The sequence below is a fragment of the Thrips palmi genome, unplaced genomic scaffold (assembly GCF_012932325.1).
Source record: "Thrips palmi isolate BJ-2018 unplaced genomic scaffold, TpBJ-2018v1 HiC_scaffold_3, whole genome shotgun sequence".
Lineage (NCBI taxonomy): Eukaryota > Metazoa > Arthropoda > Insecta > Thysanoptera > Thripidae > Thrips > Thrips palmi.
Window position 1 is genome coordinate 486,146 of NW_023144630.1, and position 19,177 is coordinate 505,322.

The window sequence follows — 19,177 nt, forward strand, 5'->3', positions numbered from 1 at the left end:
AGGATAAGAGGTGCCGATGCCGACTCAGGTCTGGTGCAGCACACTTGACACGGAACGCGCCGCCCCACCCCGCACAGTGGGCCAGAAGACCGGTGGACGCGGCCGAAACTCTAGACGCGTTTTGAGCCCCAGAGTCGCTGAATGGGACTCGAACCGAACGTGTGACCCCACCAATGGATGGCTCTCCGAACGAGGAATCCATTGGTGGAGTCACACGTTCGGTTCGAGTCCTGGTTAGCGACTCTGGAGCTCAAAACGCGTCTAGAGTTTTGGCCGCCTCTACCGGTCTTCTGGCCCACCGTGCCCCGCCCCGCAAGTGCGGCTCGCGCTCGCCGCCGCGCCTTTGACGTTTATTTGCAGAGAAAACGTCATTCGAGTCGTTGGCGACACGCGAGCGGCGCGACTTGCACCGCGACGGCCGGGGCTCTCTGTCTCTCTCGCACCTGCCGCACCCCGCGGGGCGCGCCGTGAGTGCGAGAGAGACAGAGAGCCGGCCGGACTGCCCCCTTAATACCCGCGCGCTAACGCCAGGTGACGGGGGCTCCATTCGGAAAATTGACGACAACTAATGGGTCGACACACGAAGCTGACCTGGAACTTGCACTGCACGGCGCTGCAGCCGCAGTTCGTGAACCCAACAACAACAACAACAACATTACCAACAACAACAACAACATTACCAACCAAACACCAACCAAACACCAACCAACTACTGTGGGCCCTCGCAGTAAGGAAATAGAGGGTTTATTAGGATAGATTTGTCCTAAATTTTCATATATCTCGTGACTCGTGACACTGCATTTCGTCAGAAAACCCAACTTAATTTCAACAATGCGTTTCTAACGGTGTTCAGAACCCACGGTCGTCTTTCTCTCTCCCACAATCCATAGCGCCGCCGGCCGGTCTGACAGACAGGTCCTCGCCCTCGTCCTCGCCCGATGAAGACCTGTGACGATCTCGGCGAGAATAAACAACATTCGCCGTTTCGAAAAATAAACAATGCGAACTGTCTGCGGGCTCCAAACAGTGTATGTCCACGCGGCAAAGTGACAAAGTGACGGACTCTTTGCGATTATTGAGCGAGCGCACCGGGGCGAGCGACCAATAAGCCGTGCAGCGGAACAATAGCGGTAACTGGAGAGAGAGAGGAGAGAGAGAGAGAGAGAGAGAGAGAGAGAGGGAGAGAGAGAGAGAGAGGAAGGGGGACGCCCAAAGCATTGTCAATCGTTTGCGAGGGGGAAGTGCACTTAAGAATGATTGCACTTAATGGCCCCACGCTGGTGTGCGCGTGTGTGTGTCGGTGTGCGAGTGTGTGGGTGTGGGATAGGGGTGGACTCTGCCTGCGCCCCCGAAAAACTCCCGACTCGCGCGGCGCGGCGCTTCAGTGCAGAAAAAAAAGTTAGTGAAGGGAAAGGAACGCAAATGTTTTCAATCGAGCGGAAAATCCTCCGCGGACTGCAATTAGTAAAGCTGCGGCTGTGGCCAGCCGGACTGACAGTCGCAGGGCGGGATAGAGACCACAGGAAGCGGTCGAAATCCCGGACGCGTTTTGAGCTCCAGAGTCGCGAAACGGGCCTCGAACCGAACGTGTGACCCCACCGATGGATTGCTCTGCGAACGAGGAATCCATTGGTGGGGCACACGTTCGGTTCGAGTCCCATTTAGCGACTCTGGAGCTCAAAACGCTTCTAGAGTTTTGGCCGCCTCCGCCGGTCGTCTGGCCCACTGCGGCGAGTGCGACAGAGACACCCTCCCTAACCGAGTTACGGCCTCGCGGTCCTGGCGGTCGTCGCGGTCGACGCGGTGCCGCGCTGACGACTGCTTAAGGCCGTCGCGGTCGCCGTCGGAGGGGAGGGGGGGAGAGGGGAAAGGGGGAGGGCTTGGCAATTAACACACAGACCCATTAAGTCGTCTGCAGTGTGTGCCTAAGCCAGCGGAGCCAGCGCGTCTCGGCACCGGCCAGTGCGGGTTGCCAACCCAAAGCCCCCACGATTAGAAACATGGCTGCCCTGTCTGTCCCTTCCTCCCTCCCTCCCTCCCCCCCCCTCCCCTCCCCTCCCTCCCCCTCCCCTCCCTCCCCCCCTCCCTCCCCCCTCCCTCCCCTCCTCCCCTCCCTCCCCTCCCTCCCTCCTCCCCTCCCCCCTCCCCTCCCTCCCCTCCCCTCCCTCCCTCCCCTACCTCCCTCCCCTACCTCCCCACCCCTCCCTCCCCTCCCCTCTCCCTCTCCTCATCCTCCCCTCCCTCCCCCCCTCTCGGCAGCCCTTTTCTCCTGCGCCTGGATTTGTGCGCAGACTAACCCTGCGGACTAATCAGATTGAGTGTGGAGCACGTATGCACTCGAACGCGCGCGGTGCGCGGCCGCACTGTCGCCAACTTAAGTAGGGAAAAAAGAAAAACACGTCCCCGCGATGCGCCAGTGTTGAAAGGGTTGCCAACCTCAGGCTGCCCACCGGCAGGCCACTTCTCGAAGCGCGGATACCGCATGGTTGGCTGGCAGGCTGGGGTTGGCTACACTGTCAACCCTGGGGCATCGGGGGAATTTTTTCCCGCGCTTTTTGCAAACTTATTGTGGCGACCCTGCTTCCGTTCCGCGACCGTGTTTCGCAGAGGTGCAGCAGGCAGGGCGGCGCCGGCGGCGGACTTGAAGGAAAAGGGCCTGAAAAACAGGATGGCGCTGCAGTCGTTATCACTCGAATAAATCGGAATAAATCGGATTCCATTGATTCGATTAATCGAAGCAAGAAAGTCGAAAGAAAGGGCGTGATTCGCGATCAGCCTAATGCAGTCGCCGCCTTCCAACGAGGCGGAATGGAACGAAAGCTGCGACGAGTGGCCGATGCAGGGCGCCACTTCGCTTGCAAACAAACGGACAGTGGGCCAGAAGACCGGTGGAGGTGGCCGAAACTCCAGACGCGTTTTGAGCTCCAGAGTCGCTAAATGGGACTCGAACCGAACGTGTGACCCCACCAATGGATTTCTCGTTCGGAGAGCAGTCCATTGGTGCGGTCACACTTTCGGTTCGAGTGCTGCTTAGCGACTCTGGATCTCAAAACACGTCTAGAACTTTTGGTCACCCGCCTGCGCCGGTCTTCTGGCCCACTATGTAACGCCCGGCGGATGGATGAATTTGTCAAAGGGGGAGGAATCATAAGTCGTAAATAGGGAAGCGGCGCCCAAAATCCATTTGGCACGGAGAGGGACGGAAACTCGGGATTAGACGGCGATTTAAAGCCTTGTTTCTTTCTCCGCCGCTGCACCACTGCTGCACCGGGCCCTGCATTGCCTCGGGTCTGTTGCGCGACTGCAGATGGCGCTCTGAATCTCTCTGTCTGTCTGTCTGTCTGTCTGTCTGTCTGTCGGTCTGTCTGTCTGTGGCGCTGCTGCAACACAGAGGACAGTCGGACTTCCAGCTTTCCATCCTCCCTGCACGGATTTATTCCTTCCCTGTCCTTTTTTTCTCTCCACTAGAGAAGCCGATTAAGACGAGGCCACCTTCTCTCTCTCTCTCTCTCTCTTTCTCTCTCTCTCTCTCTCTCTCTCTCTCTCTCTCTCTCTCTCTCTCTCTCTCTCTCTCTCTCTCTCTCTCTCTCTCTCTCTCTCTCTCTTCTCTCTCTCTCTCTCTCTCTCTCTCTCTCTCTCTCTCTCTCTCTCTCTCTCGGCTGGCCTGTTTTTATGTGGTCGGCCTGTTTGGCTTCCGGTTGAGCGATGAAGTCGTCTCGCTGTGGTTCTCGGCACGAAAAGGAGGATTACTTGCAGAGACTGCACTTGTCGGGGCGGAGGAGGAGCCGGCGGCGGACTGATTCCGAGAGTCGCTTTCGTCGCTATGTCTCTCTCGCACCTGTGCGGGACGCCTCGTGAGTCGCGAGAGAGACGGAGCGACGAAAGCGACTCTCGGAATCAGTCTGCAGGCGGAGCCGCGCAGCATGGCTGGATCATGACACGGGGGCACCGTCGCACAAGTACACTGGCGCTTTTCCTGCCTTCATGGCGGCCTGTCTAGTACCGGAGGGAGGAGCAATTACCAAACACACACACACACACACACACACACACACACACACACACACACACACGCACACGCACGCACACACACGCGCGGTCCGAAGATGGGCTGCTGAGCGCCTGAAGGGTAGGCAGTACGCCGACACCAGTGTCGACGCGTTGCCGAAGTCGCACGGGGCTCGCCTGGCTCGAGGCACCATGTGGTGCCACTTCTCTAAAAACTGTAGACGCGTTTCGAGCTCCAGAGTCGCTAAACAGGACTCGAACCGAGCGTGTGACCCCACCAATGGATTCCTCGTTCGGAGAGTAATCCATTGGTGGGGTCACACGTTCGGTTCGAGTCCTGTGTAGCGACTCTGGAGCTCAAAACGCGTCTAGAGTTTTGGCAGCCACCGCCGGCCTTCTGGCCCACTGTGCAGGCCGGGCCCTTTCCGAGTCATTTCTTTGCGGTGGCGTGGCGGTGCAGCCGACGGCCCGACGGTTGCCAAAAGGGCGACGCGTGTCCAGGCAAACAAAAGCCACACCGCTGAGGCTCGGGGCGTGGAAGGGGGGGGAGGGGGGGGGGGTCCTCCGACCGCATGCAGCCCGGTCTACAAAGCATCAGGATACCTGGCGGGGGAGGGAAGGGACCGAATGAAAAGAGGTAAGGGAAGACACTCCGCGAAAAGGGACGAAAAAAGAGAAGGGTGGCGAAGGGAAGCACAAAAAGGCGGAGGGATGATCGGGTGGCTTTGATAAGGGCGGATAATGAAACAGCAAATGAGCAGACGGCCGCAGGGATGGCCAAAGGGTCGGGGGAAGGGTCGGCGGAAGGGTCGGCCGAAGGGTCGGCCGAAGGATCGGCCGAAGGGTCGGCCGAAGGGTCGGCCGAAGGATCGGCCGAAGGGTCAGCCGAAGGGTCAGCCGAAGGGTCAGCCAAAGGTTGGCCAAAGGGTCGGCCGAAGGGTCGGCCGAAGGTTGGCCGTAGGGTCAGCCGAAGGGTCGGCCGAAGGGTCGGCCGAAGAGCTGGTTGAACGGTGGCTGTGTGGCTCGCCAGAGGGTTATCTGAAGGGTCGGCCGAAGGGTTGGCCGAAGGGCGCACACAGTGGTGAAGAAGCGGTTCTTAGCAGATTAGAGCGTGCAGGGAAATGCGGTCGGAGAGAGACAGGCGGTGCGGTGGGAGTGGCCCTCCAAAGCCAGGGTGTCAACCGGACATTAGGGCGGGAAAGCTCTTCTTGAACAAGCAGACGGCGAGTCCGCCGCACCAAGGGGTGCGCGTAGACTGTCTCTGCGAGAGAACCGAGTCGCTAAACAGGACTCGAACCGAACGAGTGACGCCACCAATGGATTCCTCGCTCGGAGAGCAATCCATTGGTGGGGTCACACGTTCGGTTCGAGTCCTGTTTAGCGACTCTGGAGCTCAAAACGCGTCTATGGTTTTGGCCGTCTCCACCGGTCTTCTGGCCAATCCACTGTGCAGTGCGGATCCTGTCGTAGGCTAGGGTATTCTGTGCGTGTAGTCCGCGCCCGGCACGTGGAGGAAATCCACTGGAGACGCCGTGAAGCACCCCTAGCTCGCAGGGCGCCGACAGCCCTGGGTGCAAAGCAGCGGCCCAGGCGGCGGCGGGGCGGCGGGGCGGCAGCGCGACGGGGTGTGAATCATCCCCAGGGTGCACAGGTTGCTGGCGGGTCCAGATAATAGGAGCGTTGCGAAGAGGCAGGCGGAACAAGAGACGCGGCTGGTGGCTGCACCTAACGTCCACCGCCCCCGCCGCCCCCCACCTCACCCGCAGTGCGCCGCCCGGGGGTGGCGGGCGGGGGCGGCGTCGCGGCGGGGGCGGTGCGGCGGGGGCGGGGCGGCGCCGACAGTTGATGCCGAGCCGCCGCCGGGTGGGGACGCCGACGCTCTCTCTCCGCGCCGCCGAGGCCTCGCCGTCCGCGTCCAGCACCCCGTCGCAGTGTGCCGCAGCTCGCAGTGGCGGTCCGGCACGCCGGGACGAGGCAGCGCAGCGCAGCGAAGCCGCCGACGGGGCGACACCAGCGCGACGACCGCCAGGACGACCAGCTCGTCCACGACTAGCTTGTCCACGACCAGCGCGAGGACCGCCAGGACGACCAGCTCGTCCACGACCAGCTTGTCCACGACTAACTTGTCCACGACCAGCGCGACGACGGCCAGGACGACCGGCTTGTCCGCGACCAGCTTGTCCACGACTAACTTGTCCACGACCAGCGCGACGACCGCCAGGACGACCAGCTTGTCTAAGACCAGCACGACGACCGCCAGGACGACCAGCTTGTCCTCGACCAGGGTGACGACGGCCAGGACGACCAGCTTGTCCTCGACCAGGGTGACGACGGCCAGGACGACCGGCTTGTCCGCGACCAGCTTGTCCACGACCAACTTGTCCACGACCAGCGCGACGACCGCCAGGACGACCAGCTTGTCTAAGACCAGCACGACGACCGCCAGGACGACCAGCTTGTCCTCGACCAGGGTGACGACGGCCAGGACGACCGGCTTGTCCGCGACCAGCTTTTCCAAGACCAGCACGACGACCGCCAAGACACACGCCACCAAACAGTTCCGGTGAGTGTTTGAGGTTCGAGACCGACGAATGTGGCATGCAGACTCAATGTCGGAATCTGATTCCCCGGTGTGTCTACTTTAAGTCCAGCTACGCGCCGTGAACGATGTGGAGGGGCGTGATCATGGTCGAATGTACGTTGCAGTGCTGTCTGACTTTCCCTGGACTTTTCCCTCTATTTGAGTCATGGTGATGAATCTTCCACTGCCTATTTGAACTAACCTGGCCGTCGTGGTATTCGAGTCCGCGTGCTGAGAACTTCGGTGCACGAGAACACCCACATCCCGCCACAGGTTCGGTGTAAACACAGTGTTGCGTCCGACGCGTTTCGAGCTCCAGAGTCGCTGAATGGGCCTCCAACCGAACGTGTGACCCCACCAATGGATTGCTCTCCGAACGAGGAAGCCATTGGTGGGGTCACACGTTCGGTTCGAGTCCTGTTTAGCGACTCTGGAGCTCAAAACGCGTATGGAGTTTTGGCCGCCTCCGCCGGTCTTCTGGCCCACTGCGGGGCGGAACAAGGCGGTGTAACGCGGCCTTGGCGTGGCCTTGGGGCTTGCAGTGCTTGCACAGCGTGGGGCCGGTGCCAGCCGCGCGGCGGGCTGCCGCTGAATCGCCGTTTTCTGAGAGAGAGAGAGAGAGAGAGAGAGAGAGAGAGAGAGAGAGAGAGAGAGAGAGAGAGAGAGAGAGAGAGAGAGAGAGAGAGAGAGAGAGAGAGAGAGAGAGAGAGAGAGAGAGAGAGACGGAAATAGCGCCGCCTCTTCGGAGCGTCGCTCGGGTGAATCTGCCAGGGAATTATGATTTTCCGAACGCGTCCGTCCCCCCGGGCACCGCCGGGCACTCGGGAGAATAATGGCAATTAGAGAAAAAGAACAAAAAGGACGAAAAGGACAAGCAGGGCTCGTAATAAAATATTATTGCACGCCTCGCAGCGCCCCGCAGCCTCGGAGGCGGATTTAGATTTAGCGGCGCAGGTTGAGATTGGCTTTCGGAGAAGACAGGCTGGGCAGGCGGGGCAGAAACAGCGTTCCCTGCACTGTGAAAAAAAATGTCAAGTTAGTCGACTGAGACTTTTCGTTTTTTGTCACCACGGCTAAGAAGTCATAAGCACTGCACAGTGGGGCAGAAGAACGGCGCTGGTGGTCTAACTGTAGACGCGTTTTGAGCTTCAGAGTCGCTAATGGGACTCAAATCGAATGTGTGACCCCACTATTGGATTGCTCCATTGGTGGGGTCACACGTTCGATTCGAGTCCCATTTAGCGACTCCGAAGCTCAAAACGCGTTTAGAGTTTTGGCCGCCTCAACCGGTCTTCTGGTCCACTTGCTTGGTCAAAACAATGCTCGAGGGGTCCTATTCAAAAGATCTTATCTGGGCGTTCCCCCGAAGAAAATCTTATCTTAAACGCATGTGAATTTTACATAGTTTGTTCATTTGAGAGAGCTACATATCAATATAATTGGTGAGTTTGATCGCGTGAATCTACAGATGGTAGCGAGGAGAAACCAAAAGTGCATTTAGAAATATGTTTCGCTTGCCGTCGTATTAATTCTGATTGATCAAAATGAGTGAAATTTGCAGGCGTTTAAGATAAGATTGTCTTCGGGGGAACGCCCAGATAAGATCTTTTGAATAGGACCCCTCGTGCTGTCGACCAAATTTCAATCCTTTTTACGACCATTTTTTGAAACAGTGTGTTTAATTCACACCGGATTTTTCGACGCGAGCCCCGCTGTCCGTGTTCGTCCACGCTGCTGGTCGCTCGCCTCGCTTGCCACCCTCGGGACTCCTCGCACAGTGGGCCAGAAGACCGGTGAGGGCGGCCAAAACTCTAGACGCGTTTTGAGCTCCCAGCGTCGCTAAATGGGACTCGAACCGAACGTGTGACCCCACCAATGGATTCCTCGTTCGGAGAGCAGTCCATTGGTGGGGTCACACGTTCGGTTCGAGCTCTGTTTAGCGACTCTGGGGCTCAAAACGCGTCTAGAGTTTTTGCCGCCTCCGCTGGTCTTCTGGCCCACTGTGCCTCGCCCGGCGGTGTGCGGGCTCCGCGGCGTGTGGACGATCGGGCGTCCAGATAGGGGCGAATCGTGTCGCATCGCTGCGGCCGGGCGAGCAGGCGCAGCCAGGCAGGTGTGGCGGTTAATTGGGGGGTGTGCGTCGACACAGCCAGACAAAATCTAAAAAAAAAAAAATCAAGATAAATCAAAAAGTCATATTTATTGAATTATTTGCAAGACTCGCTTTACGGTGTAGGCGGGTGTAGGACAGAATAACAGTGTGTTGCTTTCGCCGTGCACTTGGTTTTGGCCTCTGCTTCGGGTCGGCCCACCGACCACCGCCAACGCATGGCCGCTATGCGCTGTGTGTTGTGTGGTGAGTGAGTGAGTGAGTGAGTGAGTGAGTGAGTGTGTGTGTGTGTGTGTGTGTGTGTATATGTATGTATATGTATGTATGTATGTATGTATGTATGTATGTATGTATGTATGTATGTATGTATGTATGTATGTATGTATGTATATGTATATGTGTGTGTATGTGTGTGTGTGTGTGTATGTGTGTGTGTTGACCTTGCACTACATTTACTTTTCCGCGGCGGTGAGGCGCGCGGCGTGCCGTGGCGAGGGGCCAGTGTAGTAGACCGCCTTACTCTCCAGCCCCGTTGATCGAAACCCCGCCGCCACCGGCATCGCCTTTTTGCGGTGAGAGAGAGAGAGAGAGGGGGGGGGGGAAGGGGGGAGATGGGATTGTGTTCGAGGGAAGACCCCCTAAACGTGGCGTGGGGAAAGAGGGAAAAACGCGAACTTTTTTTTAAAAATAAAATTGTATAATATTTATAAAAATTAGAGGTTGGGTGCCGTTGCATTATTGTTTATCGTACTTCGTTTATTGTTTCTAGCTACTTCTCTTTTATTTTGACTAGAGAACCTTCCGACGACGTTACGTTCGCCTTTAGAAACGCGGACAAAAAGCCAGCAAAGACAACGTTTTTGTTTTCCGCGACCGCGGGCACTGGACTACGTCCCGTGGACACTTTGAAGTTGAAATGATGGTTGTAAAAGTAAAACGGAAGGCAAAGATAACACATAAATAAATCAGAAGCGGAGGGAGTACGGCTCTCTTCCGATGCCGCCCCTTCAAACCATGACAGGCGCAGTCCGATGACCTCTCTCTCTCTCTCTCTCTCTCTCTCTCTCTCTCTGAGGGGAAGGAGCTGCCACGCTATCCCACTGCCATTCGGTGGCTCACGTAGAAAGCTCCGCAGCCAGACGATGCGATGTCCGGGCGAGACGTTATTTCGTGGGGTATCTGACAGCACTCACTCACTCACTCCTGACGCGATTACGCGAAAAAAAATTACTACAAACTAGTTGCTGTGGAAACGGTTCTCCTGCTGCGTCTCTGAACTGGCTTTCCGCGACGTCACCGGCGCGGAAAAATTTAACGATGAAACATTTTGAGTTATGCTCAGTTGCCGCGTCGGGTGCTGCAGCCGTGTTGTTGCGTTTGCTTTTACTGCTGCTATCCGAAGGCCGTTAGGCGGTTGTTTTTAATTGACCCCGCTACTTCTAGGCCAGCCTCGCGCACTAAGGCCCCAGGACTGCTTAACTGGGACCTTAAACCGAACACTCACTCTCTCTGCACTCCGCCTGCTCACTCACTCACCTACTGACCCCAGGAAGTTCTCTCTCTCTCTCTCTCTCTCTCTCTCTCTCTCTCTCTCTCTCTCTCTCTCTCTCTCTCTCTCTCTCCCTCCCTCCAGTGTAGCACGGCCCGCTGCCCCGCCCCACACTTTCCAAACATGACCCCTTTCCCCGCCATTGAACCGGCAGCGCGAGAATCCCGTGTCGCTATGAGAAACTGCTGCGGACGAGATAGCCAGCGCGGATGGCTCCGCCTTGCTCCGCACAGTGGGCCAGAAGACCGGTGGAAGCGGCCAAAACTCTGGACGCGTTTTGAGCTCCAGAGTCGCTAAATGGGACTCGGACCGAGCGTGTGACCCCACCAATGTATTCATCGTGTGGGGAGCAATCCATTGGTGGGGTCACACGTCCGGTTCGAGTCCCGTTTAGCGACTCCGGAGCTCAAAACGCGTCGGGAGTTTTGGCCGCCTCCACCGGTCTTCTGGCCCACCGTGCTCCGCCTTGCTCCGCCAATGGGGCAGAATGGATGGGCCTGGAGCCACCTGGCGCGGCCCGCAGACTCATTCCGAGAGTCGTCGCTCTGTCTCTCTCGCACTCATGGGGCGTCCCGTGTAGGTGCAAGAGAGACAGAGCGACGAAAACGTCTCGCTGCCAGAGCCACGGCCAGCCGCTCCAACGCCGTTCAGTTACTTATCTTGGGTTCGAGCGCCCGCGTTCGTGCACGAGGCGCTCGCGTGAACGCTCGTAGCACTGTTCACTGAGCACTCCCTGCGTCCCTTGACGTTTCAAAAATTTTTCTCTAAAATGTCACCATATTTTTGCTGTGGCCCTATGAGGAAAAGTGGCGACAAGGCGGCGCTGGCGGCGGTCAGACGGCTGCGAAAACAGCGGGGGCCGTTTTGAGGACATCAAGGATATCAACACGACGACAATGCCATCCATCACGCGCGGGGCATCCATCGACCTCGTGGCCCCTCCCTGTCCTCGGCCTCTGTGTCCTCGTCCTCCTCCACAACCGCGCAGTGGGCCAGAGGACCGGTGGAGGCGGTGGAAACTCCAGACGCGTTTTGAGCTCCAGAGTCGCTAAATGGGACTCGAACCGACCGTGTGACCCTACCAATGGATTGCTCTCCGCACGAGGAATCCATTGGTGGGGTCACACGTTCGGTTCGAGTCCTGTTTAGCGACTCTGGAGCTCAAAACGCGTCTGCAGTTTCGGCCGCCTCCACCGGTCTTCTGGCCCACTGTGCTGCGCCGCTGCGCCTCCTCCACGTCGCCGTCACCCCCGCCCCTCCCTCGACGCCCTGACGGCGGCGGTGACTGGGTGGCACCGCTGGGGGCCTACACTGTGGGCCCTACAGTGTAGGCCTTGGCGGCGCGCTTCGCCCCGGGAATACCCAATGAATGCGCATAAGCGGCTAAGCTGTGTATGCTTTATGCCTCCGAGGCCCCATTTTCATGCATGGCTGGCACAGTATTGCCCAGACACTCCGTTTGCAGTGGCGGAACCCGGGGCGCCCCACTGTAGGGGCCCCCACTGTAGGGGCCCCCGGGGGAGAACGCGTGAGTGAGACGAGGACAGGGAGCGCGTAACGCAGACAAGGACAGCCAACACAATGGCAATGGGATAAATGTGGACGCCGCTTGACGGCACGGAAGCTTCTGACGACTTGGCAGAGAGAGAGAGAGAGAGAGAGAGAGAGAGAGAGAGAGAGAGAGAGAGAGAGAGAGAGAGAGAGAGAGAGAGAGAGAGAGAGAGAGAGAGAGAGAGAGAGAGAGAGCGGGGGTCCTCAGGAGTCCTCCATTATCCGTTTATTTCCTTTACTTTCACGGTTAGTCGTGTTTCCTCGTAAGAATGACGACGCTCGTACTGCCAGCCCTGGAACGCCCAGAACCGCAGCAGCAGACTGATTCCGAGACTCGTTTTTGTCGCTCTGTCTCTCTCGCACCTTTAAGGGACGCCCCACGATTGCGAGAGAGGCAGAGCGACGAAAACGACTCTCGGAATCAGGCTGCTGCCGAGCTACGTATTTTGCCTCACGAAATTCACTCGTCTTTATTTTCCGAAGGTAACTATGAATGACTTCGCGTTCCAACGTTAAGCCGCGTTAAGCTTCAGTCCAACGTTACATTTTTTTTTCAAACTTTTTTTTTACAACTTTTTTTTTGGTTTACCTCTCCACTTCCGGTTTCGCTTGTTTGTGTCGGGGAATGCCTGCGGGACGCCGTGCCTCTCGCCCTCCTCCACCTGCAGGCCATGGCCGGCCGCCGTGTCACCGAGACAGCTAGTCGATGCGACCAGCGGGGAGAGAAAAAGGCGCATCCGGAGCACCGACGCTTTTCTTTTCAGTGACTCGACTGTGACACGACACGACTGCTGTGACGTGACTGACGTCACAGTGGGCCAGAAGACCGGCGGAGGCGGCCGAGACTCTAGACGCGTTTTGAGCTCCAGAGTCGCTAAACAGGACTGGAACCGAACGTGTGACCCCACCAATGGAATTCTCGATCGGAGAGCAATCCATTGGTGGGGTCACACGTTCGGTTCGAGTCCCATTCAGCGACTCTGGAGCTCAAAACGCGTCCGGGATTTCAGCCGCCTCCGCCGGTCTTCTGGCCCACTGTGTGACGAGTCCGTGACGCGGTGACGCGGGCGGCTACAAACGGCGGCGGCTCGAGAGTTGGTCACAGGTGGGTGAGGCGGTCACGGGGAGGATCATTTGTAAGCGGAGCAATTTCCTTGCCACCTGCCTGGTTTGGTGCGGCCTGGCCCCCGTGTCGGCCGTGTCCCGGGGAAAGGGGCGGGGGGTGTCTGGGACGGGGCAGGGGCAAGGGGGGGGGGAGCAGGACAGCCATTTTGTTGCTGTGGAGCTCTCGGCTCGGCACGGTGACAAAGCGGACATAAATTGCGGCCGGGAGTGGGACAGAGAGAGAGAGAGAGAGAGAGAGAGAGAGAGAGAGAGAGAGGAGGAGAGGGGGGGGGGGAGAGGGAGAGAGAGAGAGACAGAGAGAGAGAGAGAGGAGAGAGAGAGAGAGAGAGAGAGGGAGAGGGAGGGGGGACGGGTGTCCATGTCACCTGTGTGAGTGCCGCGGTAGCAGCGGCCCCAGTCCGACGGGCTGCCCGGCCGCGTCCAGGCCCCGCCGCCGCCAACTACCCCCTGTCTTTGCCTCTGTCCCTCTGCCCGGCGGGGCTGCCTGCCCAGCGACTAGTCCTCTTTAGCGACTCTAGAGCTCAAAACGCGTGGAGGTGGTCGAAATCCCGGATGCGTTTTGAGCTCCAGAGTCGCTAAATGGGACTCGAACCGAACGTGTGACCCCACCAATGGATTGCGCTCCGAACGAGGAATCCATTGGTGGGGTCACACGTTCGGTTTGAGTCCTGTTTCGCGACTCTGGAGCTCGTAACGCGTCTGGAGTTTTGACCGCCTCCACCGGTCTTCTGGCCCACTGGTGCCCTGGTGGAAATCGTCCGTCCCTATCGCGTCTGTCTCTTCCGCCGCGACACCTGCTTCTTATTGTGTGTGTGAGAGAGAGAGCGAGAGAGAGAGAGAGAGAGAGAGAGAGAGAGAGAGAGAGAGAGAGAGAGAGAGAGAGAGAGAGAGAGAGAGAGAGAGAGAGAGAGAGAGAGAGAGAGAGAGAGAGAGAGACTGTGACAGAGACAAGGCGACACGGCTCGATGCGGTATCTTTATGGCCTTCCTATGGCTGCGTCGCGTGCCGCGGCGTGCCTGCCGTATGCAAACTGCCATAGGCTGCCATAGGCGGCCATAGACGGCCGTAGGCCTACGTGAGCTGGCAGGGTTATGTTTCCGAACGGCCGCCGCCAACGCCCAGTGGCCAGGTAATCGTCCATCACCTGTCGGGGTGGTCGGGAGGCGCTGCCGCGTCGTGGCCGAGGTCGCAACGGCACCGTATTCCTGACACAATGTTTCTGTGTTCAATTCCCGTCATTGATTTTCCCCTTTTTCGATATTGGACCCGTGGACGGATGCGCCCTTATTTGCGTTCAGGCAGTCAAGGCGCAGAAGCGGCGCGCCGGTTAAAGCGACGCCTTTTAGAGCTCCAGAGTCGGTAAAACAGGACACGAACGGACGTGTGACCCCACAAATCGATTGCTCTCCGAACGAGGAATCCATTGTTGGGGTCACACGTTCGGTTCGAGTCCCATTTAGCGACTCTGGAGCTCAAAACGCGTCTTGAGTTTTTACCGCCTCCACCAGTCTTCCGGCCCACTGTGCGGGCAGGCAGGCCGAGCCGGCAGCCCCAAGGGCGTTGCTTTATGGGCAACTCTTTTACATTCAGTCGATCTCTGCCTGGGAATAACGTCATGGAATTATGCGACACATTACTCGGACATATAAATCCCCTTTTCAGGGAGTGGCGTGGGAGGAGAGGAGGGGATGGGGGGCGGTTGCAGTGTTGGTCAAAGTAAGCACTCTCGAAAAAACCCTAAAACAACAATATTTATTTTTTGAAATCGTGAATTCACGGTAAAAACGGAACCTGGTTTTCCCAGGAAGCTAATGGTGAAGGCATAGGAGATTTCCAGGGAGTTCCTGGGAAAACCAGGAACCGTTTTTACCGTGTTGTTTCCTCAAAAATTATTATTATTTTTTTTTTTTTTGCGTTTGGAGTTTGCCTTGAGTTTCAGTCCGCTGGATTCGGGCTGTGCTGGCACTGCAAACAGGCGCAATGTTTGAAGGCCGAAATAATGTGGGCTTCAATTAGTCTGTCTCTGTCGCACCCCTGCGCGCCCCCATGCCGTGCCATGCCGTGCCTCTCCGCCTCGAGCGGCAGCTAGCGCCAGCAGAGCCCTTGTTGTGGTTGCGAGCGACAGAGCGAAACTCACTACTTACACTGCCATCGCTCTGGGATTAGCCAGCGGGTACAGGGTGTTGTGGGACTCTCTCTCTCTCTCTCTCTCTCTCTCTCTCTCTCTCTCTCTCCCTCCCTCTCTCACTCACTCACTCACTCACTCACTCACTCACTCACTCACTCACTCACTCACTCACTCACTCCGATACCTCCTAGCAACAGACACGTACTTCGGGCACGCTTCTCAAAACTCACGTACTTTCGGCAGCTTGTGCAACAAACACGCAGTTTCGCCATTTCTAGTCAAAAAGCACGCAGTTTCCGCATTTTCGTCCTGGCGGGCACGGAAATGCTTTTTGGGGTATTTTTTATGGTTGGGCTAGTGAGGTACAGTCACTAAGTCACCATTAATAACCTCAAAACGGTTTCAGGAGTGATCTGCATTGAAATATTACAGGAAGTTTGGAGGTTAAAGGTGGGCCTATATTTAACGACAGATCGTTCCTGAAACCGTTTTGAGGTTATTAATGGTGACTTAGTGACTGTACCTCACTAGCCCAACCATGAAAAATACCCAAAATGCATTTCCGTCCCGCCAGGACGAAAAAACGGAAACTGCGTGCTTTTGACTAGAAATGGCGAAACTGCGTGTTTGTTGCACAAGCTGCCGAAAGTACGTGAGTTTTGAGAAGCGTGCCCGAAGTACGTGTCTGTTGCTAGGAGGTATCGACTCACTCTATCGCTTTCAGCCGCACTCCTGGTTGGCCCCCATGTGTGTGAGAGAGAGGGGGAGAGAGAGAGAGAGAGAGAGAGAGAGAGAGAGAGAGAGAGAGAGAGAGAGAGAGAGAGAGGAATCAGTCTGCGCAGCAGTTGCACTAATGGTTTCTTGTCGCCCGGTACACGCAGAGATAGCCCGAACCGGAGACGCTGCCGGAACTCGAAAACTTTGGAGGAATCGCTGTTTCACGACTTACTTTAACTGGGTAGAGTTTTCATAACGACTCGCTCAAAATTAAAATCCATATTTATAAAAAAAATGTTGCTTCTGAAAATTTTAAAAAGAACACAAATTTTAACCAGAGGGAGACTGGAGTCTGCGGGTTGATCAGTGCACGCGCTTCGTGCTGCAGACTATTCCGAGAGTCGCTCTGTCTCTCTCGCACTTACACGGGACGCCCAATGAGCGCGAGAGAGACGGAGCGACGGAAACGACTCTCGGAATCGGTCTCCTTGCTCCGAGGAACACGGCGCCCCAGCCCACCCCTCTCGAGCCGAAGACGCAGTGTAGGCGCGCCCCCGGAAAGCCCGCCTGCAACTCACAACCGTTACTTACGACGAAATAAGCTCCGTTTCGTTATTTTGAAATATTACTGGCCGCCTTTGCTATGCGGGGGTAACTATGATGCAAAACGGCCCATGCGGAGGCTGAGCCCCTCCCCTCCTCTCCCCTCCCCCTCCCCTCCCCTCCCCCTCCGCGCGGAGACGCCAAAGGGTGCGGTGCATATTCATTGTGATATTATCGGGGGACGTGGCGGGGCGTGGCGGCCGGCCGGCCTAGGCTTTTGGCTCGATTACGTTGATTACCATCACTTCTTCCCTCTCGCTCCCTCTTTTCCCGCTCTTTTCCAGCCCTTCTCTCTCTCTCTCTCTCTCTCTCTCTCTCTCTCCCCACCCCTCTCTCTTTCTCTCTCTCTCTCTCTCTCTCTCTCTCTCTGTTGCGGACTGTGGACAGCAAAAGAGCGGTCGCTCTGTCTCTCTCGCACCCCTTTGGGGAGCGCCCCGTGAGTGCGAGAGAGACGGAACGATGTCCTTCGGGATCAGGCTATGCCGGATGGAGCCTGCCCGAGAAGAATGCACCTCAATCCTTGGCCTCAACTTGCAGAGACGTCTGATCTGCATTTCTACTGAGCCTTCCTTTCCCCCCGCGGCAAAGTAGCAGCCAGAAGCAACCCCCTCATCCTTCCCCCTTCCCCCCCCCCACGTGGCTTCTAGTGGTGGTGCCCCTACAGCAGGGTAGAGAAATTTAGCATAATAAGGCGTTAGTCAGACGTGAAACTTTGACACCCAACTTGGTGGCCGGGGCGGGGCGGGGCGGGGCAGCAAGGCCTGTGTGTTGGCTCGCGATACTACCGTAGGCAGGGCGGCAGAGGGAAGGGACTGCAGCCCGGACAGTCGTAAAGAACCGCCGGGGAGTCACTGGCAACCAAACAAAAAAATTCCAATGCTTACGCATTGCACGGTGTTCCGGTTGTGGAAATCATTTTGAAATCTGTCATTTAAACGTTAATTACGTTAATTTTACCGTTATTTACGTAACTTTGAATCCTACCGATATTTTTACATTCCCAAAAGTGATTCAGTTAACACAATGACCATCTCAGTCCATCTCGCGATCTCGCGATTTACAGTGCTCGCTCATGTTCGTCAACCGAAAGTCATCCGCGTTCCGAAAGCACCCCTCCCGAGTTTAAAAAGTTTGTCAAACCAACCGTCGTGCTGGTTATAGAATTGAGGAAAACATGAGACGAGAACCGCAGCCTTTAAAAGCAAGCCAAACAATCCAACCTCAGCAACAATGGAGGGGCAGTTTCAATGCGCGACTACTCGTTTTTTCAGCCTCGCGATTTTCGAAAGGGCGCAGACGCCGAGAAAATTGTTGCCAACTGCGGAAAATCTATTTATTCTGTCTTTTCTGCTGTGAAGTTTTTACTAATGACAGATTTGAATTATGTGTAAATGTTTTATCAGTGTGCAATGATGAACATTGGCATTTGTGAATTTTACGGCGTTTTAATTTCTTTTTATCATGGATTTTAAAATTTTGACAGTTGGTATAATGGCAGGGGGACGTTTTCATCGAGAATTTTCTTCATTTTTTTTATCATTTTCTTAGAACAGTGATTATTTTTTTGTCACTTTGATGAGGCAGGAAGTTTAGTTTTGAGGAGTGGCACATTTTTTCTTCGAAACGTTTCTGGAAAATGTGAACGGAAAAGGGGTGCTTGATTGTTGCAATTTATGTTTTAGTCGTTTACGGAAAATTTCCACGATAAATTTTTAGATTTTCTGGACTTTTTTTGTATTATGAAAAGGTTTAAATATGGGGGGAGCGAAATGTCCATCCTGGGGGTCCGTAGAAGAAGAATTCTGAGCGCCCCGGGCAATAGGGGTCCTCCTTCGTCGGAACCCCTAAAAAATGTTTCCCTTTTAAATTTGAGATTTTTTAAAATATTGACTTGCAATGCATTGCCCTCTGATGGGGGCATCGTGAATCGGTCCTTATCCTTCCGCTGAGGCGTAGGACCCGTTTTGAGTTCCGTGGTCACTAAATGGGACTCGAATCGAACGTGTGACCCCACCAATGGATTCCTCGTTCGGAGAGCAATCCATTGGTGGGGTCACACGTTCGGTTCGAGTCCCATTTAGCGACTCTGGAGCTCAAAACGCGTCTGGAGTCTCAGCCTCCTCCACCGGTCTTCTGGCCCACTGTGCGCTCTGCACTCTCCGTCGGACGAATTAAAACGCGCGGCCACTCTCCGCCCGGCCCGACGCGACGCCAGCGCCGTCTGGAGGGGCCATCGGCAAACAAAGTCCGGAATAAAACGCGCAGCCCGGGAAATTATTGAAATGGACAGCACCGCGGCGTGGAGGGAGATGACCCGACGCCGGCCGCGGCGTTGCACTTATAATCCTGCTCTCTGTCTGTCTGTCTGTCTGTCTGTCTGTCTGTCTGTCTGTCTGTCTGTCTGTCCGTCTCCCTTTCCCCCTGAGCGCGAGGGAGATGGAGACCCCCTTTCCGGACTCGCCCTCCAATCACCACGCGTCACCGCGTCCCGCACACCGCAAACAGGAAGCGAGGCGGGCGTCCACTTTTTTTCGCCGTTTTCGCGTCCTCTGATGATGCGCCACTGGTTTTGATGGAGTCCCGCTCGGAATGACGTCACAGTGACGCCATGGTGACGTCATCGTGACGTCACCAGTGGCCGAGCGCGCTTTGATGACGGGGAGCGGCGTCCAGAAACATCTCTCATTCTCACCGGCCGGCCAATCTAAACGGCGCGTTCGCAAAACTCGTCGATTCTTTTTGTTTTCGTTTGTTTTTTTTCGTTCAGCCGGCTGACAGGCGAGGCGAGGTTTGACTTGTTCTTCC

General features: G+C 56.3%; 1 protein-coding gene across 1 annotated transcript in view; it reads left to right on the forward strand.

The window, feature by feature from the left end:
• The first annotated feature begins 7,421 nt into the window (after positions 1-7,421).
• Positions 7,422-19,177, forward strand: part of LOC117648388 — a 16,250-nt gene continuing 4,494 nt past the window's right edge. Inside the window, exon 1 of the mRNA XM_034390896.1 lies at positions 7,422-7,472. Coding sequence (XP_034246787.1) covers positions 7,422-7,472 — 51 coding nt within the window. The remainder of the gene's footprint in view (positions 7,473-19,177) is intronic.